Source organism: Lepus europaeus, chromosome 10, assembly GCF_033115175.1.
Source record: "Lepus europaeus isolate LE1 chromosome 10, mLepTim1.pri, whole genome shotgun sequence".
Taxonomy (NCBI): Eukaryota; Metazoa; Chordata; class Mammalia; order Lagomorpha; family Leporidae; genus Lepus; species Lepus europaeus.
This window is the reverse complement of record NC_084836.1, coordinates 12,272,582-12,297,844: the sequence shown is the minus strand read 5'-3', so window position 1 is coordinate 12,297,844 and position 25,263 is coordinate 12,272,582. Positions and strand designations below refer to the sequence as shown.

The 25,263-nt window shown below is 50.8% G+C and overlaps 1 protein-coding gene across 4 annotated transcripts in view; it reads right to left on the bottom strand.

Annotated features, from left to right (window-relative positions):
* Positions 1-25,263, bottom strand: part of LARGE1 (LARGE xylosyl- and glucuronyltransferase 1) — a 570,843-nt gene that overhangs the window by 407,104 nt on the left and 138,476 nt on the right. For all 4 annotated transcript variants that reach the window (XM_062202942.1, XM_062202944.1, XM_062202943.1 and 1 more), the window contains exon 2: positions 10,475-10,662. In XM_062202942.1, coding sequence (XP_062058926.1) covers positions 10,475-10,580 — 106 coding nt within the window. In that variant the 5' untranslated portion in view covers positions 10,581-10,662. The remainder of the gene's footprint in view (positions 1-10,474; positions 10,663-25,263) is intronic.

Here is a 25,263-nt window from a genome sequence, read left to right as displayed (position 1 = left end):
AAGAAGGAGAAGAAAAAGGAACACTGCTTGGGTGACTACACTGCTTAGCAGGTAGACCAGTTAGCCTTTCCAGCAAATGGCTGAGCTACAGATTATGTTTCCTGCTAATGGAGAACAAATAGACCTGCAAGGACATGAATTACAGCCTGTCTAATCCACTCTGTGATTTAAATAGCACTGCACGTTCTTTGGGGATACAGTGCCCCCCAACCATCCACCCTCGCCCTGTGTCCAGTCCTTGTGCTTTATTGGCTAGGTTGGATGCCTGCCTGGATAACTCCTCATGTCCATTCCTGCTCCTCGCTGTGTGAGTCTATGGCAGAAGCAAAAGCAAATAGCATTAGAGGACTAGCCAAACTTTCTGCTTCCGCTGGCTTCCGCTAATCCTCCTGGCCACAGAACACGGTTTACCTTCTCGTCCATGGCCTGACTCAGGGCTCGTCTTTCCCTGGTTGAGAACTGAAGCACGCTGCCTTTGAAGAGCCAGGTACCAGCTGTTTCTGCACCTGCAAGTCCTCAGGCGCCTAGCACACACAGGACCGTCCCAGAGAGGGCCACTTTCCTGTCCTTGCGAGCCGGATGGCCGTGGCCAAACAGATCGGCATCCCTGAGCCTGAGCTTCCTCATCTATAAAATGGGACAAGTGTGTAGTTGTTTGGAGGGGAATAAATGACAAAACGTATGAGCCCTAGCCCAGGGGAATAAGACAAAAGGCTCAAAGTCTAACTGAGCCAGACAAGGGCAACAAACGGCATCCGCAGGACAGCACACGCTCTCTCAATTCTGCTCTTTGCAAAACCACAGTGCAGGGATGACAGGGGCATCACCAGGGATGGATGGAGCCTGTGATAAACAAACACGCACGCACTGTGCCAAGGGACTGCTCAGCCCCCGCCGATGGCAGCTGGGATGAAACCAGGGCCTGATTTCGCTGAATCGTTCCTTTTTTAAAAAAAAAAAAGAAAACCAAAAATTATGACTCCTACACGCAGTCTCCCAATTTTAACCATCAGCGACAAATTCAAACAGGGCAAAATCAGTGGGGGGACCAAATCCAGCACAGACGCAGCCCATCTTCAACAAGCGAGAGAGCAACAATCAATGTCATCTCCATTATGGTGACCGCTTACATAGCGCATTTTCTCTTCATTCCTGTATCTTCTACAATACAGTAAGAAAAGGCTTTTTGAGGTGAGCCCTGTGGCACAGTGGGTTACGCCACAGCATGGGAATGCCCTCATCCCATATCAGCGTGCCAGTTTGAGTCCCAGCTACACGGCTTCTGATCCAGCTCCCTGTTAATGGGCCTGGGAAACAGCAGGTGGCGGCTCAAGCACCTGAGGCCCTGTCACCCACATGGGGAAAGCAGGCGGAGATCCTGCCTCCTGGCTTTGGCCTGGCCCAGGCTCAGCTTTTGCATGCCTTTGGGGAGCAAGCCAGCAAATGGAAGATCTATCTCTGACTCACTCATCCTCTCCCTCTCTCCCTCTACTTTTCAAATAATTTAAGAAATAAATAAAAGAAGGAAGCTTTCCTTCTTTTACAAATATCAGAGTATTATGATGACACATGTTTAATGACTAGTCCAGACAGTCTGCAGTCTAATGCGTCAACGTGGAGCAATGATATTGTTTTAATATTAACTGCAGCTATGTCCTTGCTAAAGTGCAGGTGGGAATACTGGTCTGTTACAAGCTGATAAAACCACTCCTTCAGAATTAGGGTTTGGGGAGCAAATTTCAGACCTTGAAGCCAGCACTGTGATCAGTCCCTCATCAGGTGAATCTCTGTCCACACGGTGAGGTGTATCAGGAAGGAAAAAAGGAAATGTGGTTAAATGGAAGTGTTAAACATGGATCCCCAAAGAAAAGCCGCATGTTGAAAAGGCATTTGAATTTCAAAGTTAAACACGGTGACATAGATTCATGAATCCCAAAGGTGACGAAAATTCTCCTCGCAGAAGAATGTTAAAGTCACAAAATCACTTCAAATGCAGCTAGCTACTTATTAAACTACAAGATTTGCACTGCATTTAAAAAAAAAAATACAATAGCATCTACAGGGAAGTGGACAAGTCATAGGCGGAATATTTGGTGAACTTCACAAGATAAACACACTCATATAACCACTGGGCATGTTACAAATTCAATTATTCACAGCACCCAAAGACTCCCTTATGCCCTGTCCCGGTCTTTAGTCCACCTGTCTCTACTGCCTCTCCCCTAAGTTAGCTACTATCTAGCTTGCTGAAGGCCTACCTTAATTTTTGCCCATTTTTTAACTTTACATGATTAGAGTACCTATTATATTCTGTCTACTCTGGCTCAAGACTGCGAGGACCTCCGTTTTCCTGGCTGCATAGTAGCACACTCTTATTTACTGATTTGACTGTTGGGCGGCATTTGTGGTTTGCTGTCTGGCACTACGGTAAATAAGGCTGATCCAAACCTTCCAGTACAAATCTGTGTCCAGGAACAGGTGCTTCTCCTTGGTGCACAGCCAGGGAGGGAACGGAAGCTCAGGGCACATGCTCAGCTTTATCAGAAATCACAGAGTTTTCCAAAGTAGCTACACTAATGGTGAGCTTTATTTAAAGTTGACAGTTTACCTCATTGTCAATATGTCTCTATGAATCAACTACTCATTCCCTCACCTTTTATAAAAGAAAAACTCAGTATCTGAAATAAAACATAAATGTTCACTGCTTTAAACCCAAGACCTCTCTTCCCCCGCCCACACCCAAAAGCAGTAGTTCTGAGCCTCTTTTCAGAAGACCTTAACCCATCACCATCGGTCACTAATTAAACACCCACAGTAGACAAATTATTATGGTTTAAAATTGTTCAAACAATTCGTTTCAATGCATCTGAATACAATGGCTTTTATATGTGCTATGACCCTTGCTGAATATTAAAATTCCCAGGTAAAAGTAAAGAAGTCAAAACTCCTAAGGCGGGACAAGATCAAGATATAAGAAAGTGGGTGGCACAGTATCTCTTCATTCTGTTTCCGGCAGTAAGAAGAGGATGGAGAGGATGCAGAAGAATGGGACAGAATGGGGGGAGGCCAAATAAAGTGTGCCCCAAGATGCCCGTGGCGTCCCAAAGCCCGGCACCTGTGAATGTACCACTTGACGTGGCTAGGGCCCTTTGCAGGCGTGAGGAAGTTAGCCTTGAACTGGGACCATGACCCTGGTCAGGGATGATCTGGGTGATCCCCAGTGTGATCACAGCGGGGTTTTGAAGAGGAAAGCAGGAGTCAGAGGAGGAGACAGGACCAGGCGGCAGACCAAGAGGTTGGAGGTTCAGAGGCCTCGGAGGAGGAGGAAGGGGCCAGTAGCCCAGAAGAACAGGCAGCTTGTGGAGTGCAAAAAAGGCCGGAGATGGGTTCCTGCCCAGGGCCTCCAGAAGACAGCAGTCCTGCCAACACTTGACCCCCAGCACCGTCAATAAGAAATTTGTGCTTTTTTGAGCCGCTAAACGATTGGTTACAGCAGTGATAGGTAATTCAGTCAAAGTAGACTCGGGATTCCAGGAAGCCAGGTTTCCTGACGCTCCGACTGAGGCTCTTGATTTGAGCTTTTCCAAGAGAGGCAGCCAACTGGTGCATGAGGTCATTTGCTCCACCCTGGTAGAATGGCCAACACTATTTTAAGACCAAAGGCCGGGCCGGTGCAGCGGCTCAACAAGCTAATCCTCCACCTTGCGGCGCCGGCACACCGGGTTCTAGTCCCGGTCGGGGTGCCGGATTCTGTCCCGGTTGCACCTCTTCCAGGCCAGCTCTCTGCTATGGCCCGGGAAGGCAGTGGAGGATGGCCCAAGTGCTTGGGCCCTGCACCTGCATGGGAGACCCTGCCTCCCATCCTGGAGTACCTGGTTCAAGTCCCAGCTCTGCTTCAAACGGCAGCTTCCTGAACGTGCAGCACGGAAGGCAGTGGGTGACGCCGGGGTGTCTGTTACCCACGCGGGAGACCCAGGTGGAGCTCTGGGCTCCTGGCTTTGGCTATTACAGGATAGGAGGAGTGAAGCAGGAATGGGAGTCCTCTGTCTCAGAGTCCAATAAAATCAATAAATAAAGTGTTTAAAAGCTCATAGGCTGAGAGTATAGGAAAAGTAGAGGTCATTTTTACCACCACCTCACAACCCAGTAACATTGCAATGGACTCCAGCACCCTCCCAGATACCAAGGCCTTAAAGAGATTTTTTTGGCCCAAAGATTAAGAACCACAGGCACCTGCAACCCCAACACGGCCCTGTGGCCTGGGCACCACTCACACCACTCACTCCTTGTGCACTTAGTAGGCTTCTGCTCCCGTCCAGCACTGGCAGCTATCAAACACTGCTAGGAAACTCCTCCTTTTTGACCCATTTAAAAAAAAATCAATGTCTGTTGTATTATTCTCTTCATGTCGGTTTGCACTTAGCATCCTACATTCTTATACCCCATAATATCCTTATTAAGTGACACACTTGAGCCACTGGCAGGAAGGCAAAATTGGACTGTGCTGCCACCCCAGGTGCCACAGAGCCTGGCCTTAGGGACAGTAACGGCCTAGCCAATGGCTCACTACCATCTTGGATGGGGTTAGGTCACAAAACTCCTGGCACATTCTCCGGGCTGAAGATTGGGACTGCATTTCAGGCTGGAGAATCAGATGTGTCTAGACAAGTCCTCCTTGGATATGATAAATCCCCCCACCTCCCTTATCCCACAGCACGTGAGCCCCAAGACCCCTCCCCCTCTGCACCAAATAAAACACCAAAGAAACAATTTTAACTTACAGTCCTCTGGCTCCCTCCTAAATGGTCAAGTGTCAGGACCTCATTTCTATCCATTGAGATTTACTGTGGTGTTTCTCAACCACATTCACGCAGGAGGAGTTGGTGTTCATAAGAGCAGCAAGAGGGGCTGGTGCTGTGGCATAGGGGTTAAAGCCACTGCCTGCAGTGCCGGCATCCCATATGGCCACAGGTTCGAGTCCCGGCTGCTCTACTTTCAATCCAGCTCTCTGCTATGGCCTGGGAAAGCAGCAGAAGATGGCCCAAGTCCTTGGGCCCCTGCACCCGTGTGGGAGACCCAGAAGAAGCTCCTGGCTCCTGGTTCCTGGCTTCGGATCGGCACAGCTCCAGCCGTTATGGCCAACTGGGGAGTGAACCAGCAGATGGAAGACCGCTCTCTCTGTCTTTCTCTCTCTGCCTCTGCCTTTCTGTAACTCTGCCTTCCAAACCGATAAATAAATCTTTTAAAAAAAAAAAAAAAAGAAAGAAAAAAAGAGCCGCAGGAACAGTGAACCAAAGCATTATGACAAAACACAGGCAAGGGATGAAATCGGTTCCAAAATTAATATTTTAAGCCTGTTCCGGACCTGGCAGCCTCTGAAGATAGTGGCTCTTAAAGAACTCCCACCACAGCCTCACGGGCCTGCCTCCCAGACCAAGGAAGCTCCTACATCAAGCTGGCTGTGGGGGCTCAAAGGGCGGCCTGTGTGAGCGACTTCCTGAAGGGCTTGCAGCTGTCACACCGAAACACCTCTCCCTGATGGGCCGCAGAGAACCACATCCCGCAACTAAAACCCACCACGGCCATGAGAAGAGGTGACGCTCGTAGAAAATAAGAGGCGTCGTCGCTGTTCAAATGGAGCTGGGGCTGTGCCGAATATGACTCGGGGGCGAGATGATCATCCCCACCAAATACAGAGGGGCCCACGGAGCCAGGCTCTCTGCACCGAGCACTCTTCCCTAACACCGGCTCCTGATTCTCTCCGGCAGGAGGAAAGAATGCCCGCAGGCTAATTTGGAGGAAGAGTCCCCTCCAGGATCCATTTTTAAGACCCACTAGCAGTGCGTGTTTCGTTAGACACTCGGAGGGTGGGGATGAATCAGAGTCCCTGTATGAGGAAACTCACAGGTGCGTGCTTAGAAAGACGTCGAACAAGCCGAGTATCACTTGGAGGATGCTGGCCACGGACAACTCCACACGGGATCAGACTTCAGGGGGAAATGACACTGACCAGGAGCGCGGAAGGTGTTTGCTGGGAGGAAGGGTTGTGAGCAGAAGGAACACAACGGCAAAAATTAAGAAGCAGGAGAATAGATGTTTTCTTAGGGAATTTAACAAGTGCACTAGAACCTAGGTAAAGGCTGAAATTACTGGGTAAAGGAGGGGGATAAGAACTTGCCAAAGACCCCAGAATGACAGTGAGGGGTCCAAAGGCCAACCAGGAGGCAGGGAGAGCTGCTGCCACTCACAGCCAAGGAACATCACATCTGTGGGCTCATGCATTCATTCATTCATTCAGCAAACATCAGGGGGCCAACTCCACTCCAGGCCCCACAGCAGGTGCTAGAGATGGACGCAGGAACAGAAGAGAATCACTCCCTTCCCTCGCGGCGCCTGGAACCCAGCGGGCAGACAGGCGATGACGACGGCAGCAAGAACAAAGAAACGCCAGGAGCATGAAGGGGAAGTGCAAGGGCTCCGGGGAAGACGAAGCCGAGGATGCCAGCTAAGGGTCAGGTGCAGTCATGGGGTGATGAAGGCAGAGGGCCCCATTCGGCCAGGGGATGAGGGAAAGGGAACAAAGAAAGGGCCCCAGGGAGATGCAATAGCACCCAGGAAGGGCAGAGACCACAAGGACAGTGTATGTAGGATCCCAAGGACCCAGTGTGGCCGGGCAGAGGTTGTGAGGGGACATTAGGAGATGGCTCTGGCATCATCAAGGTGCCCTGGCTCCTCGACGCAGGCGGGAACAGACACGGGAGCACGGAGGCTGATCACCAAGGAGGCAGGGCAAAGCCAGTGCAGCCACAGTGGTCAAAGACAGGAAGCAAAAGGTGCAGCTGTAAAAGGCCACGAGCAGACCCAACAGGAAGCAGCACCTGACAGCGGGAAGGCAGCAGACAGGAGAGAGACAATAACCACGCCAGGCTTACCGCTTGGAGGGCGTGCACCTGGGAAGGTTAACCCAGGTGGCAGAGGAGGGCAGGTGGATGGGGAAGAGATGAAGAAGTTGGGATTAGGAACTCAGTGCTTACAAAACGTCCTGTTTAATGTTTTTCACCGATGGTCCCGTGGGCTGCAACAAATGGCTCTGGGAACAGGCATCTGTTTCTCTTCCAGGAGGCGAACTCCATGCCCGACACTCGGATGGTGAGAAGAGAACTGATGCTAACAACCATGGTTCCATACTCAGGAACAAAGCACAACCAGCCTGTTCCCTCTTGTATTCTACTTCCCGTTAACTGGGGAGGGTTCTGCTTGTTTCCAGTTCGCATTCTGAACTTGTGTGTAGAACATGTGTGTCCCAAAGGTGGGCTTCGTTGTGACAACTTCTCCTCCTCTTTGGAGGAAACAAAGGTCTAGAAAGGGGAGCAACTGTGCCCCAAACCAGCCAGCTCCTCTGGCTGAGCTGATGTGAGACCCTGTGATACCTGCCGCTGTCCAGCGCTCACTCAATGTGCCGAGCCGCTGCGTGGACTCAACTTCAGGATGCGTGATGACAGCATCTGCATCTTGGACAGAGCTCCTGGCTCTGCTCTCAGAAGATCGATTGGCATTAAACCAGGGTGGAAAGCAAATGGACTCACATAAAATATGAATAGCATTTCCAAGAATACGAGGAGCAACTCTGTGCCTTCTTTTTGGCATCACTTGTCATGAAACCAAAAACTCAAAGGGACTGAAAAAAGGGACTGCAGTGTGTGAAGTGTGACTACAGAGAGGAGAATGTCTCCGCGGGCCCCTCTGGAAAAGCACGGATGTCTGCAGCCACCGGCAGGGGTCACCTTTGTCTTCTGATAAAAGCCCAGCCAAGTGTCTCGGGGCCTCGGGGTCAGGCAGGTCACCTTATCCAATTGCCCCTGGTGCTCCACACCCTTCCTGGACACTGCACTCCTGTGTGCGCATCTCTCCTGCTGAGGCATTCACTACCTTCTGGGCAGGTCCTCCCAGGGCTGGGCAGGAGGAGCCTCACGAAGATGAACTTGACACCGACTCCCTGCCACCACGTCCCTCTGCAGACTGAGGGGCCATGGGACCAAGCCTCATCTCTTCAGGTGACAGCCCTTGGACGGCTGGTGCTGTGTTTGGGCGCCCTGAGCCTCAGGGTCCCCATTTCTTTTCATCCTTTCTTAGGCAACCAGGTTTACATGGGCACTGGCATCCCCAGACACCCCCTACATCTGCTGACTTTTCTAGATTCGTATTACAGTGCAGAGCCCAGAAGCAGGTGCCGCTGTGTTGCAGCTGTAGACTCACTGAGCCGTGGTACATCTGTGGCCTTTGCCATTGTAGCTAGAATGTGTATGTGAACGTGCCCACATCACCTAGCCCCTGCCTAATGCCATACAGAGCTTGGTCCCAACGGTAGGGCATTTCATTCTTAAACATCACATCGATAGAGAAGACGCTTGTACCCAGTGTCACTGGATGCCATGCATTTTCCCATAATTGATAAAGCGAGAACCACTCAAACTCAACAATCACAGACACTCCTCTGGCCAGGGCTGTGCCTGGTAGCAAATGGCCTCAAAGCAGCCTTCAAGCAGCCATCACACCACAGGCACGGTCAGTCTCACCCACTCCACACCCTAGGATTCATGCTGGGTCTTTCCCCTTTGGGAGTCCACACCACGTGCCTTCAGGGCAGCCCCTCCCTCAATCTCACCCCATGTGTTGCAGAACGACTCCCTATCACTCTGTGACAGGACACAGACACCAGACTCAAGGTTAGCTAAAAAGAGCAGATTGGGGATGGGCACTCAGCCAAGCCGTTAAGACCGTAGTCAAGATAATGGTGCCCACCCCCTCCTAATACACCTGTTCCAGCTCAGGTGCCCTGTGCCTTCTGTGGTAAGCACTCCTCCATCACCTCTGGGAAATTCTTCATCTTCCCAAGGACCAGCATCAACTCACCTTCCTGTTTCTGATCCCCTTGCCAAAAATCCATGCGCCGTCTACTGCCCTGGTGTGACTGATCCTATCTAGCTGCCTAACGGGAGGCTCTGAGGACTCCAGGGAGGTGGGTAAGGGACAGGAATGGGGACAGGCGTGTGGCACTGGGTCCCCGCCCCAGGCTGGGAAGCAGGAGCCCCCCCTTGCTCTGCAGGCTCAGAGTTGCACCCTGTTTATATTCACTCTGGCTAACTCAAGGCAAATCTCAGAAACGGAAGTTGAGCTCCTAATTAAAAGGTAGCCTTGAGCTGTCAATAAAATTATGCAAAAAAGAAATGTTTAAAAACACAGTAGTGGGCCGGCGCCGTGGCTCAACAGGCTAACCCTCCACCTAGCGGCGCCGGCACACCGGGTTCTAGTCCCGGTCGGGGCGCCGGATGCTGTCCTGGTTGCCCCTCTTCCAGGCCAGCTCTCTGCTATGGCCAGGGAGTGCAGTGGAAGATGGCCCAAGTGCTTGGGCCCTGCACCCCATGGGAGACCAGGAGAAGCACCTGGCTCCTGGCTTCGGATCAGCGCAGTGTGCCGGCCACAGCGGCCATTGGAGGGTGAACCAACAGCAAAAGGAAGACCTTTCTCTCTGTCTCTCTCACTGTCCACTCTGCCTATCAAACCCCCCCCCCCAAAAAAAAAAAAAAACCACACACACAGTAGTGACTTCCTTGAGACAGATTTTTCACTTTTTTTTTTTTTTAATTAGTTCAAGTGCAGGGGTAAACAGAGAGCATGAGCGTTACCACTGCTACTCCCTGCACCCCTGGAGCTTGGAAAGCCATCTTAGAAACACACAATGTTGCACTGCAGCTGAGGTTGCTGGATGAGCAGATGGCAAGTCTTGCCTGTTCTACTTACTTCTAGAGTGGCAGGGGTGATCATTTGTTTTTCTTCGTGTGGGGAGGGCAATTCTTCACTGCATCCCCAAGACCGGCCCGTCAGGATGACTGATCGCCTTTCATCCACAGCCCGGGTCTGACGGCTCCAACAAACCTCCCCTGCCAGCACCCTGCCTTCCTCCATCAAGACACGCACCGCCAAGTGCAACAATCATCTGTCCACTCACCCATCTTCTCTGCTAGACTGCAGAAGTCTAGATCTGTCCAGACCTGTTACATCCTGTGCTCAGCACCAGGCTTAGCGCAGCCACCACTCCTCCATGCCCAGACAAAACACCTACTGTGGGAACAGCTGCATGAACACATAGACGAAGGGAGGGAACATCTGGCTCCAGGAACAGCTAAGGACTTCCCCAAGGCCCAACATTTCCCTGTTACCGACACGCGGCTCAACTTCACTTGTGCGGCCACCACCATGCCATTGCATCAGGTGCACCTTATCCTGCTCTTGTTTTCCTTCTCACAATGCCAACTGCCTCCGACTACCCTTGAAACACTAGGCAAGCCATTTCCTGTGACAAGGCATCCATATCCCATTGTTCTGCAAAATGAAAACTTAGCACCCAACAGCTCTGAGAAGCCTCTTGGAGTCTGTGACAACCAGAGAGCCTCACGTCCCCTCCTTTCCTTACCTTCGAAGCTCCCAGCAAACAAGTAAACCCAGGTGACAGCCGGAATGCAGAGCAGAGTCAAAGAGGCAGCCAGGAATTTCCGTCTCCCTCTGCAGATTCCCAGCATCCTCTCGGAAGTGGCAATCCCTAATCCCAGCGCCGCGTCTCTGTCCGGAGCGTGGAGTCCTCGGCCTCCCTCATAATACTTTCTGAAAGGAAGAGCAGAGAGGAAGGGCTGAGTTCTTTCTTAGCAATGGAGATGCATGCGAAAGGCAGAAGACAAACACCTCCAGGTGCTGAGGGCATTCACCTGCCCTGTGCCTTCTGGTTCCTATAATCTCAAGAGATGACGCAGCCCTGCAGCCTAGCAAAACCGACACTCAGTAAATAGTACAGTCTGAAAAACCCGAAGGAGTCATACACACACACACTTTCTAAAAACATTTATTTATTTGAAAGAAAGAGTAACAGAGTAATAGTCCATCCGCTGGTTCACTCCCCCAGACAGCTGCATCCATGGGTCTGGGTCAGGCTGGAGCCAGGAGCCTGGAACTCTGTCCAGGTCTCCGATGTGGGTGGCAGGGACCCACATACGTAAGCCATCTTCTGTTGCTTTCGCAGGCACATTAGCAGGGAGCTGGATCAGAAGCCCAGTAGCTGAAACTTGAACCAGCACTGTAATACAAGACACCAGCATCACACGTGGTGGTTTAACCCACTGTACCACAATGCTTTATCCCCACACACGCGCGTGCACACACATGTACACACACAATTTTACAGAATAGGTTAGCTTTAAGGCCTAAGCATTTAATTGGCACCTTTTACATACAAAGCACAACTAGATGCTATGTTTTCAAAAAAAAAAAAAAATGAGAACACAGGTTGGCTTCAAAATGCACACCCTGATGGCGAGGGTTACACCTCAGAGGGTTGCATGCATACCCACATCCAAACAGTATGCGAGCCTGAGAGCTGGCTACTCCGCTTCTGATCCAGCATCATGCTACTGCACCCTGGGAGACAGCAGATGATGGCTCATGTGCTTGGACCCCTGACACCCAGGGGGGAGACCCAGATAGAGTTCCCGGCTCCTGGCTTCTGTCTGACGCAATCCTTGATATTGCGGGTATTTTGAGAATGAACCAGTGGATAGAAAATCTCTTTGTCTCTATCACTCTGAAAAAAAGTAAACAAACATAAAACAAGAGCACATGGTCGTGAGAGAGACCACCAAAAACCTGTAGGGTCCCCCAGAATGTGACAACTGAGAGGTGCAAGAGACCCATGAAAAGACAGTCACAGTAGCTGACTCATTCGTGTGTGGTCAAGTTCACAGACGGGCTCCCGTGTTCCAGGCAGAAGAGACCGCAAAAGGCATTCGGGTCAGACTGAAAAGGACACACAAGGGAAAGGAGGCTGGCCAGGCCATGGCAGCTACCTGCAGCCACACCCCGGTGACATTTGAAGCCCAGCAGCACTCAACAGGGACAGTCTTGAGAGCATCGATCTTCAACATGCGGAAGACATCTGGAAACATCAAAGAATACCGAGCATCGACAGGAACAAACAGGCAACAGACCAGCAGCCTGGACAGGGACAATCTGTTGACCATGGCAGAAGACTGCACACTGATAAGGTAAAAGATGAAGTCCCAAGCCCACAAACATTCACCTGAATTCGTGACCAGGAAGGCATGCGACTTACAAAGACACAACGGACATACAGCCCCAACAGACCACTGGGTCTCATCTCTACACACCCCTAACACGATGTCTCTGGCAAAGTCCCCGGAGGCCTCTCCACAGAGCAGAATCCACCTGTTGCAGACGATTCCCGAGGAATGGATGCCCAATGACATGGGTGGCTTGGGTCTCCGTTTCTGTACCCCCAGAGTGCATCCTTCCGTCTCTCAGAACTTGCAGGCCCCCTGAGGGGGGAGCCTGGCTGAGCTGCCTCCTCTCCCCACAAGCTGCGACAGTCTCAGAAGGTAGGGACCTACTGCAACTGATCCACCTGGCTTTCCCAGGACTTAGCATACTGCCTGTCACCTGCAAGTGCCTGATAACTGTCTGTAAACAGAATAAATGGAGGGGCCGGCACTGTGGCATAGTGGGTAAAGCTGATGCCTGCAGTGCCTGCATCCCATCTGGGGCACCGGTTCGAGTCCTGGCAGTTCCACTTCTGACCCAGCTCTCTGCTCTGGCCTGGGAAAGCTGTAGAAGATGGCCCAAGTGCTTGGGCCCCTGCACCCCCATGGGAGACCCAGAAGTTCCTGGCTCCTGGCTTTTCTGGGCATTGCAGCCATTTCGGGAGTGAACCAGCAGATAAAAAACCCCCTCTTCTCGCCTCTCTGCCTCTCTGTAAAAACTCTGCTTTTCAAATAAATAAATAAATATTTTAAAAAAAAAGAGTAAATGCAACCAGAGTCTAACCAAAGGCAACCCTCTGGGGCTTCAGGAGTTTGCATCCTGCAAGTTGCTGGCAATAAACACCTAACGGAGCCCATCTCAACTATCAGGGCTGGGCTCTCTTCTGTGACTGCTCTGACACGATGCTCTAAGTAGCCTTCTTCTCAAACAGATCTAAGACCACAGGGCTGCAGGGTGTGGACTAGAAAGTAAAACAGAAAAAGCAAAATCCTGCTGAACAGAATGTTCAATTGAGAACAGTGCTGTCCCCACCACTCCCACCCCCACATCTCCTCTACACACAGAAGACCAAGTCCCGGGAACCTTACAGGGGAAGGGAGTGTAGGGGAGGGAGAGGAGGTCGTGCAGTTCCGTACATCTGGGTTCAAATCCAGGTGCTGCACTGACTGTGACCTGGCCATGCCCCACCTCCAGGGAAGTCTCCTGTCATTCATCTGGAAATAGAAGCAATGCCTTCTATCTTGAAGGGTTATACGGCTCAAATGAGAGAGGCCTTGAGTGAGTGATCAGCAAAGATTTAGCAGGTTTATTTCAGAGGTGACGGCCATCCTGAGGACGGGTGAGCACACCCTTACTTACCCTGCTGTCTCTCCCCATGCCCACACCCCCACACTCTCCCGCCCCACAAGGTTAGGCGGAAACAGATTCCAACAAATAAGCAGCAATTGACAAACCAAATGGGTGACTGAAACCTGCAGGATCCACCTATTCTATTCCATTCTTCATCACATTAAAAATCTAGATTTTTTTTTTACAGTTCATTTATAATAATAGTCAAGACAACCAGCAATAAGCACCTGTGTTTTTTTTTTCCCCCCTACATCTGCTTGTATAATTGTCAACATCACCTACAAGTTAAGTACTATTTTTAGTTTCCACTGTGGAGATGAGAAAACTCAAGTCTAGATTCACTCATTAACTGCCCAAAGGTTCCGCATTTAGGAAGAGGCAACACCCCAGGCTCTGCTCTCCCTGTTAACGAATTCTAGCGATGTCTGCCACAGGCCATCCTTCTTTTGATCTAACCTATTTCATACTGAATCCTATGCTTATTTCATTCCAAGGATCAATTATGTTGTAACAGGCCTCCTTCTTCCCCTAACAGTGCCCCACCCCCACCTCCAAATACAATGACAGAAGTTGGAAAGCTACAAACAGGTTTAGACTTCAGGGGAAAGTCAGATAGAAACTGAACTCAACTGGCATTAATATTTAAATAATATTTTTAAAACGCTTTAAAATGCTTATTCTTCCCTCTCTCCACCTGCAGAAGTTAATTCCAACTTGGGTAATTTGTACAAAGCTTTAAAACAGTGGAGGGTGGTTTACCTTTTATGATAACATTGGCATCGGAAATTAAACCCAGCAGGTAAAAAATATTCCTTCATGGATTTGACTTTTAAATGACACCTCTGTGCACTGAAAACACATTTCAAAGGGAAAAAAAAAATCTCACTTTCTATCAGAAGTTACTCCAGGAAGTCAATATAGGAATCCACACAAGAAGAATGGGAGGAAGAAACAGGAGGTGGGCTAGAAATTACCTCCTAGACACATGCAAACACTGATGCACTGGCTACCAACACCAGCCTCTAACCTGCTCTCCCGGCAGGGCGGCCTGGGGAAGGGGGACCTACAGCCGGCCCCAGTCACTCAGGGGTCTCCCAGTCCTCCCTCCATGCCGACACCCCATCCCAGGGCTCAACATCCACTCCCAACTGTCTTCACCATTGCAACTCACATCGATAAGGAACCCTGTATGAGCCAGAAAAACCATCTTGACTTGCTAAGCCAAAAAAAGCTTAAGATTCAAAGCAGAATGTTTAATGTGATCAGAAGTGTCCTACAGTAGAGCCCAAAGCAATAAATGCTACACACCTGGGCAAATACTTACATATCTATAAAAGTCTGTGGAAAAGTGTGAGTTTATTTTGGTGCAAAAACAACATTTAAATCCATGCATAGTTTTGTAATAATGCTCACTGCCTGTATGTTATTTTTAAAAAGAGGCACCATAAAAAAGGTTTTTTGCACCAAAATAGACTTACACTTTCCGTTTTTCTATGAACTTTTTGAAGAACCCTCATATGTATGAAAAAAAAAAAGGCTCCACTGTACCAAATTAGCTCAGGATGTAACATGAATAATTTTAATGTATATGAACATATATTTTGCCAAATTTTATACAAGAAAGGTAGTTTGCTATTATAATTTTAAAACCACTCACAAGCATAAATCATTCTACCTTCTTATTGTGTTGCTTGCAATTCAAACACCTCAGCATGAAAAGCACAGTACACTGGGAGATGTGTTTTGGCTTTCACTTACGCGCTGGGTGCGGTGAGTTAACATCTGTGGTTTCCTATTTGGCAATGCACCCTCCAGGGGCGGAAGGTTCCCCGTGAAACACACCAGTCAGAAGCTTACAAGCCCACACCACAAATGCCTGCTCCAGCTACCGCCAATCAACACCAGGGGCTATCTTTTAATTAACATCATGAAACTTAGAGATGATTTTTCAAGACTGTTCACAATGAGTGATTTATCTAAAATAACACTGCATACAAAGACGGAATAAACGTCTAAGGAACAACACATTCCTAAACATAAAAACCTAAGGAACACAACGGCCCAAACCCTTCAAAATCGCTTAGGACGCCAGACGGATCCAAGGTGCATTTAAGAACCGGAGGATTTGGGCCACTGGTTCTAACTACAGATTGGCTGCCAGTCACACATTGTCACCTCCGTTCCAAGCGAGCGCTCTGGCAAGGCGCTGTCACAGTGCCCCAGAGGACTCTGTTATCCTGCAGGTCCTAAGCACACAGACCCTCAACAGATGTCAGCTTCCATTACCAGGACTTGTGATCCTGCACTGCCCGCCTGCACCCCAGGCATCCTCCCTCACCCTGACCATGGCCTGGAAAGTCGCTTCTCCTCCCCGGACCTCCCCAGCACCTTACAGCCGCACTGCTGCTGCAGGACCTCTCAGGCCAGTCCATCAGGAACACTTCATCCTCTTGGAATCACTTCCTGTGCATTAGTTGTCCTTCTTTCAACTAAAACCCCTAAAGGGCAAAGGATCCAGGTTTTGTGTTGGTGTGACGTCTCCCCGTGAGTCGGGCACGTGCGAGGGAGGAGGAACAACTTTCCCATCTCACCAGAGCCCACAGCATCAGCATCAGCTGAGATCCTTAGGAAATGCAGTCCTGGACCTCACCCCAGCCCCGCTGACTCAGGATCAGACCCCAGTGACTCACGCACACACTCAGGTTTTTGAGAAGCGGGTCCTGAAGCCCTTAGAGTACATAACCCGTTAACAACGCTGACCTCCCACCGCTCCTCCCCTTCCCAGGGCAGGGACAGGCCAGCAAAACAAGGAGAACTCTTCCCATCCTATGCTTTTTTGATTACTTATTTTTTTAAAGATTTATTTTATTTATTTGAAAGAGTTACAGAGAGAGGTAGAGACAGAGAGGTCTTCCATCCAACGGTTCACTCCCTAGATGGCCACAAGGGTCGGAGCTGCGCCGATCCAAAGCCAGGAGCTTCTTCCGGGTCTCCCACGTGAGTGCTGGGGCCCAAGGACTTGAGCCGTCTTCTACTGCTTTCCCAGGCCATAGCAGAGAGCTGGATCAGAAGTGGAGCAGCCGGGACTCAAACCAGCGCCCAAATGGGATGCCGGCACTGCAGGCCAGGGCTTTAACCTGCTGTGCCACAGTGCCAGCCCCATGATTGCTTACTTTTGACATCAGCTTGCTGACAGATGGAAGCAGTTTCTAGAAGAAAAGACGCCTTTTTCTAGTGAAGCCAAAGTGTCTATGCACATCGCATCCAAAAACATCTCCCACATTTGGATCAGGATGGGATGTACACCTTCACTCAGGGCTTCGTGATCTCCACCCTACAGACGGGAAAGCCAAGACGAGGGAGAAGAAGGACCCCCATGTAAACTCTGGTGTTACCCCGCGTGGAAACAGAAAGTCAGCAGGACACACAGCCGGTCCGCTCTCTCCGAAATCTGACCCTGAGTGACAGAGGGCAGAGACCTCGTCCACTTTGTCCATTCCTGCTGGGTCTCTTACTAGAACCATATCTGGCATGAGGGAGCTGATCAGAACATATTTGTTAATAGATCAAGAACTGAACGTGTCAGCCGCAGCCTGCTTTTCCTTGCATGTTTGCTCTCCTACAAACTTACGCCCATCATACAATCCCTGGCAACCCCCTGCTGCCACGCCCAGCTATGGAAGTTCCATGTACTCAGCCAACACCTATGCATTCTCAACTTGCTCTCACTCTCCTCCCCCTGCTCTTATGTAAAAATACAGCTGTCCCCTAAGCCACTTAGGAGATCACAGGAAAGATGCTCCCTCTACCCCCACCCTACAATGCATGAACCTCAGGGCTAGGAAATGGGTCTACCTCATCCTGGCTTCTGGCCTTCTCCTCCCCCATGCCCAGTATCACTGCCCCTCTGTCTTCTACAGGAACCTTGCCATGCTTCTTGCTGTCCCTATCACCGCTGGTCACTGCTCTTGAAGTCTGAAGTCCCACCCCCAGAACATTCTCACACTCTTCCTCCATGAGCGGAAACCGTCTGGCATTTCATTGGGCCGGGTACACATTCTAGGACTTGCTGTCACCCTAAGCAGCCCAACCTCCAAAATTTTCAACATCAACACCCACCCCCGTGCCCCTCTCAGCCCTCCCACTGCCATGACAAGGACCCTGTTCGTCAGTGTTGTCATGAACTCATTTCCCAGGTTCCCGTGCACTACCCAGCCAGGTCTGGACTCCCGTTCTGTTCTCTGCTGCGCAGGTTAGATACCGTGGCTCACAATCCCAACCTCCTTCCACAAGCACTCACACCTCCCTCGGCCCTCCTTCCTTCCAACTATTCTGGGAAAATCCAAGGCTTCAGACAAAGGTATCCACATTCGTTCTCCAAGGCTGTACAGGTAAAGCCCAAAGGGATTGGAAATTATGCAACCAAGCATTTGCTTTAATCACTTCTCATTTACATGGGCACTCAACTAACTGCTCAGGAACTCCACTACCTTTCTCCAGGAAACTCACTCTGCAGCCTCAGAGATACTCACTCCCACATTTATTGTCTGCTCGACCCTCCATTCTCCTCAATGCTAACTTCCAGGTGAGTCCCAGGATTCACAGTGGGACCCACACGTCTTTCTCTTCTCCCGAGGTGAGACCTCCCATGCCAACAGCGTGTGCAACTATCTCCAGGCTGAGGACTCACACATTTGCATCTCCAGCGCTGGCTTCTCTGAGCTCCAGATTCATACAAACCCATGGACAGATTCATGCCTACCTCAGACCTCAACTCCAAACCTAGACCTTCTCATCTCCATTAATGGCAGCAGCATCTACTGCACTGCTCAAGTCACATCCATGGGGCCCTCTCAATTCCTCACTCGCCCATCTCACCAGGTCAAAGGTCTGCATACTGAAATCTAGCCACTTTTACTTCTAAAACATTCCTCCTCTGCCCTCATCTACTACCCCAATGACACTGTCATCTCATGCTTATGCCTACTGCATCGGCCACCCAACTCACATCCCACCTGAAATTACTCCATGGTTCTCACAAGCTCTCTCTCTCTCTCTCTTTTTTTTTAACAGGCAGAGTGAATAGTGAGAGAGAGAGACAGAGAGAGAAAGGTCTTCCTTTGCCGTTGGTTCATCCCCCAAATGGCTGCTATGGCTGGTGCACCACGCTGATCCGAAGCCAGGAGCCAGTGCTTCTCCTGGTCTCCCATGCGGGTGCAAGGCCCAAGCACTTGGGCCATCCTCCACTGCCATAGCAGAGAGCTGGCCTGGAAGAGGGGCAACCGGGACAGAATCCAGTGCTCCAACCGGGACTAGAACCCGGTGTGCCGGCGCTGCAGGCAGAGGATTAACCTATTGAGCTGCAGCGCCGGCTTCTCACAAGCTCTTAAGATGAATCCCAATCTCCTTGCCACATACTAGGTCCTACCTGACTCGACCTCCATCTCCCGGGCCAGTCTCTCCTTAGCTTTGCATTCCTCCAGCTCCATTGGCCCCTTCATTTTAGGGCAACACCTCAGGCGCATTCACAAGTGTGTTCCTGATATTAGAACACTTACCAGCCTGGTCTTGGACTGGCTCAGTCCTTTTTCTCTCTGGAGCCCAGATCTTTTAAGATTTTTATTTTATTTGAGTGATGATGGAGTTGCAGTGAGAGAGGGAAAGACAAAGCTCTTCCATACACTGGTTTGCTCCCTCCATGGCTGACACAGTTAGGTTGTGCCAGGCTGGCTCTCCCACATGGGTGGCAGGGCCCAAGGACATGACCCATCTTTCGCTCCTTTCCAAGGTGCATTAGCAGGGAGCTGGATCAGAAGTGGAGCAGCCGGGACTCAAACCAGCACTTGTACGGGATGGCTGGAATCTCTAGTAGAGGCTTAACCTGCTGTGCCACAAAGCTAATCCCAAGAGCCTAGATCTTGAAGGCCATCAACCTAAGGAACTCTTCTCAGATACACAAATGCCTAAGTAGTGCCTTCCCTATTCTATCTACCACCATGCTGTCACTGTTTCCTCCAACACACTCTTCAAATTTCAAAAGTATACACTTGATTGATTGATTACGTGCTTAATGGGTGCCACACTTGTGAGATTTTAATCTCTACTTGGGCAAAAACCATCACTGCTTTATATTTGATGTAGACCCCAGGCATGCAGGGAGCGTTCAACGGCCATCTTTTGGATGAATAAAAGAACACAAGACTGAGTGGCCCGTGTGCCAACAGGTACGTTCAGTCACTTTGTTTCAGTAAGCCTTTTGTAAACAAAGGCCTGCCAACAAACTGTCAGACCGTACAACATCGGCAACAGGAAAAGCAAAATCTAAACTGTCTTAGTGGGTCCCTGCACCCCTGCAAAAGTCATTTCTGAAAACTTTCTTTGCAGCCCAGCAGAGGGACACACACAGAAGCACATGGTACCTCTCCTCAGGCCGGCGGCCACACGCAGGTGCATCTGTACCTGAGCGTCCCTCCCGCCCTACCCCAAAGCATGATCTCTTGGCCTGTCAAATTCTGTCAAACTGACATCCATGATTCTTTTTTACTTTTTTTTTTTTTTTTAATTTGGAGAATGGCATTGGGCCTTGCAGGCACTGTTTTTTAAAAATTGATCATGTGAACCCAAAGAGTCAAAGCCACACGCGATACTCTTTGGAACATGAAATACCTGGAGTTCACTGTGTTGCGAGGACCAAAGGGCCCGTTCTCGCCAACTCGCTGTATCTTGATCCCGCTGTGAAGTCAAACGCCCTGGCCGCAAGGAAACATGTCCTTTTGCCCTCGGAACCACTGTGATGTCACAGATCAAGGCAGAGGCCTCCCTAGGGCCTACTACAGAGTCTTCAGCCACCCGTGTTCACACAGCTCTGCAGTGAGGACGTGTTAATTGTTGCCTAAGAGTTCTGCCCATCTTGTCTCTGTTATATGCAAAGCCACCCCGAGGCACAGTCTATACTGCACACGGGCTTCATAGCATCCATAAAACCACGCGGGGCAGGAGACCTGGGCTCAGGGATCAGCTCTGCACGTGGCGGCTGCAGGAGGTTGGCAACTCCTTCTGCGTCCTGGAGCCTCTGCACGTTTCTGTGTGAAAGCCGTGGAAAGATGTTGGTGCAGAAGAGCAGGCAGTGAGCCCAGCAGTGAAGTTGCCCACATCCCATAGTAGAATGCCTGGGTTCCATTCCCCTCTCAGCATCCTGCCAATGGAGACAGTGGTGATGACTCAAGTAACTGGGTTCCTGCCACCCACATGGGAGACTGGGACTGAGTTCCTGGTTCCAATCCCAGCCTAGCACCAGCTGTTGTGAGCATCCAGGGAATGAACCAGCAAGTGAGAGTTTCCTCTCTCTCCTTCTGCCTTCTCAAGTAAATAAATAAGTTTGAAATCATTTTTGAAAAAGGAGTTGTTGCAAGGATTGAGGGGGATCAAATAAAATCCAAACATGAGTACACGACAACTATAAGAGATGCTACAGTAATATCAATAAGATTAAAGTGAACTGATGGAACTTTAGCTGCTCAGCCAATCAAATTCTTAAGACAGTAGCACAGAGTCTACTGTCTCCTTGCTTTGACATCCACAAGCGGGGTGTGTAGAGGGGAGGGAACTAACAAACAGGTGTGAGCTCTGGGTCTTCTCAGGCCCTGTATTTTGGTAAAGGGGGCACTACTAAAAAAGAACGAACATTCTTACATCTACTTGGAGGAGGAGACTCTGAACACATTGGTCATTGTTACAGCCCCCCCTTTTTTTAAAATTTTACTTATTAATTTGAGAGGTAGAGTTACAGACAGTGAGAGAGACAGAGAGAAAGACCTTCCATCCCCTGGTTCACTTCCCAAATGGCCACAATGGCTGGAGCCAGGCTGATCTGAAGCCAGGAGTCAGGAAATTCTTCCAGGTCTCCCACATGGGTGCAGGGGCCCAAGGACATGGGCCATCTTCCACTGCTTCCCCAGGTCATAGCAGAGAGCTGGATCAGAAGAGGAGCAGACAGGACATGATCCGGTGCCCATATGGGATGCTGGCGCTGTAGGCAGAGGCTTAGCCTCCTACGCCACAGTGCTGCTGCCCCTGCTACTGTTCTAAGGAGATCATATCCATTCTTTAAAGAGGCACAGCCCCATGAGAGAAATTCCACCTCCAAACCTAGCACCAGGAAATCATCCTTTCATGAAGAGCCAATAAAGTCCCTTGGAGAGCAAACAACTATTCTTATAAAACTCATCTGTTTTGTATACTTGCCTTTAAGTGGAGAAATTAATTTTAATCTTACATTTTATTTAGCCTAGTATGTCCAGACTATTAGCATTTCCACATGTAAGCAGAAGGAAACACTATCCATGAGATACATGGCATTCTTTAAGATTTATTTGAGAGGTAGAGTTACAGTGAGAGGGAAAGACAGAGAAAAAGGTCTTCCCTCCGATGGTTCACCCCCCAAATGGCCACAATGTCCGCAGCTGTGCCAGTCCAAAGCCAGGAGCTTCCTCCTAGTCTCCCATGCGGGTGCAGGGGCCCAAGCACTTAGGTCATCCTCTACTGCTTTCCCAGGCCACAGCAGAAAGCTGGATGGGAAGAGGAGCAGCCAGGACTAGAACCGGCGCCCACATGGGATGTCAGCGCTGTAGGCAGAGGATTAACCCACTGCACCACAGCGCTGGCCCCCACGGCACTCTTTGTTCTCACACTCAGTCACTGAAACGAGAGCACATCTCAAGGAGCAAGAGTGCCGACACAAGTGGCCACGGTGCTGGACAGCGCAGGAGTAAATTCTCTCCAAGGCTTCGTACTGCACTGTTTAGGAAGTAGTGCAGTTGAAGGGTGGAGTTAAAGCAGAACACCTAAAAGGGACTACAGTAATACAGGCTGGATAGATAACAGCAGAACCAGAGAGAACTGGATGTGAGTAGACGTGGCAACGCTTAAGGAGACAAGAAAACATTTATTGAGGCAAGTGGGCTGCCCAGATTCCACACGGACACTTCTCATGGCCTTAACCCGTGCAGTCTTTGCAACCCACCTGCTGGACTCCACATCACTCAGGAGGGTCCTGAGGCTCGAAGAGGTTGAGAGACTCAGGTTGGGCCAGTGCTGCGGCTCACTAGGCTAATCCTCTGCCTGCAGTGCCGACACCCTGGGTTCTAGTCCCTGTCGGGGCGCCAGATTCTGTCCCAGTTGTCCTTCTTCCAGTCCAGCTCTCTGCTGTGGCCCAGGAGTGCAGCGGAGGATGGCCCAGGTCCTTGGGCCCTGCACCCGCTTTGGAGACCAGGAGGAAGCACCTGGCTCCTGGCTTCGGATCGGCGCAGCCCGCCGGCCATAGCAGCCATTTGGAGAGTGAACCAACAGAAGGAAGACCTTTCTCTCTGTCTCTCTCTGTCACTCACTGTCTAACTCTGCCTGTCAAAAAAAAAAAAAAAAGAGAGAGAGAGAGAGAGAGACAGACAGACACTCAGGTCACACAGCTGCCAAGAGGGGACAGCGGGAACAGCCCTGGGACATCAGCCTTCGAGTCCAACATGCTTTCCCCAACACAGTAGCAAAGGCCTCCCTAATCTGGCCCCTGCTGCCTTCACCTCTCCAGCCTTGGAGCCTGGTCCAAGCCACACCTACTCCAAGAACACCTCCTGGACGAAGGATCCAGGTGCTTCTCACTCCCCTTTCCACAGGCACCACCTCCACCTGCTGGCCCTTCTCCACACTAGCCTCTAGCCAGCTGTTCCCGCAGTGGGGATCTGGCCCCTTCCCCAGGGCACATTTAGCAAGGAGTGCAGGCAACTTGGTTGCAACAGGGGAGGGAAGGAGGGTGAGTGAGTTTCTTCTACTGCTGGGTGGAGGCTGACAAACATCTGACAAAGCCGGGACAGTCCCACACTAAACACTGATGCAGGAGCCTGCACTGTGGTGCAGCGGGTTAAGCCACATTTGCAATGGTGGCATCCCAAATGGGCGCCGGTTCAAGTCCTGGTTACTCCACTTGTGATCCAGCTCCCTGCTAATGGCCTGGGAGGGCAATGGAGGGTGGCCCAAGTGTTTAGGCCCCTGCCACCCACTTGGGAGACCTGGATGAAGCTTCTGGCTCCTGGTTTTGGCCTAGCCTATCTGGGGAGTGAACCAGCAGATAGAAGAACTCTCTCTCTCTCTCTCTCTCTCTCTGTCTCGCTTCTCTCCAACTCTGTCTTTCAAATAAGTAAATAAATCTTAGAGAGAGGGAGAGAGAGCCATTCAGCTCCACATGACAGCAAGACCGAGCTGGACAAAGCCTGGGCTATGAAGACGTCAGGAAGACCCAGCCCTCACTGAAGGACTCAAACAGTAAGCGCAGGGAAACCTGCAGGTTCACTGTGGTCACCCCTGCCCTCCTGCCAGGCCATCTCCCTTGGGCTGAGGCAGGGAGGCACATCCATCCTCATCCCTGGCTGACTTCTTAGCTCCCAACACCTGCACTGCACCCCACAACCTGCTTCTGTCAGAAGGGCAGGGACTCAGGTGTAACAGAGTCACAGTAGGCAGGTGGTGTAACTGTGTCTAGCACGGGGCTCTCTGGGGTGCCACAGGTCAAGAAGCAAAAAGGAGAAAAGAAGGGGAAAGGAATAAAAAAATGCCACTTGGAAAGGTCGCCCCTCTTGCCAACCCTTGCCAAACAGATCTTTAATACAAATTATCTTTCCCGAGGACAGACGGCTCTTCTGGGGTCTGAGGACAGCTGCGGGGAGGCTGATTCTGACCTTCTTCTGAATGTTAAGTCAGAAGCCTTACCCCATCCATGAGGCTACCCCTGAAGGCACCCGTTGGAGTGGCTTCTGCTTTGCACTCCGGAAAGGGATGACTCCAGCAGCCACGCTTCGCGCTCTCATTCTGCTTGAGCAAAAAGGCCTAAGACTTTAACAAGGGCCCAGGCTGCCAATGCGCATGCGCATTCCTGGCTGCAGAGCCTGCCCAGCTCACACGGTCTTTTGTCCCTCCTGCTTTGCAGCCTACAGAGACGTCACGTGAGTATCTCTGGTGGCAAAGGCTTCCGAGGCAGCCCCGACTTCTTTGCAACTTCTCTACCCCTGGCCATCCGTTCTCAGCCTGGAGATGAAGCTTTCGTGGGTGTACCCTATTTCAGGACCCCAGGACTCGGGGCGATGGCAAGAGATGGATATGACAGGGTCCCTGCTCCTGAGGAGCCTTAAGAGAGCATCAGAGACAGCAAGACAGAAACAAACACAAGGCAGGCTCTGTGCTGAGCCGGGGAAGATGGCGCAACTTCACAGGCTGCCACGGACAGAGCAGGCACTCCCAGCAGAGATCAGACAGGTCACAAGGCTGACAGGTGGAGGGGCAAGGGACTGGGGCGGACCCTGAATGCTAAAGGAAGAATTTGAACTTTGCTCTACAGCTGCAAGATTCCCGAGCAGGAGTGAGGGCATCTGTGCTCTGGGGAGACCCTGCTGGAGGCCCTTTCCACAGCTCTGCCTTGTCTGTGGGCCATCGTCTTGTCAACACAGCCCTGGTCCAGGCCACAGGTCGGGCAGTGCTGTCCCGAGGAATGGGGCCTCGAGCTGCAGGAGACCAATCAGGACCAGCCCGAGTTACAGCAATGCCACTCTCCTTTGCTGGGGGCTGGTTTGGGGATGACCTGTGGCACAGCACCAGTCATCCATGGTGTCTCCGATGCCACAGGGAGGGAGAAGGGGAGGAGGAGGAAGAGAGATGGGAGGCAAATTCCCCTCCCAGACAGACAGCTGCATTCCTCAGGGGCCTCAGAGTGCAGGAAAAGCCCGAGCATAACACACCTACGCCAAAGGGTGTCCTGAGACCAAG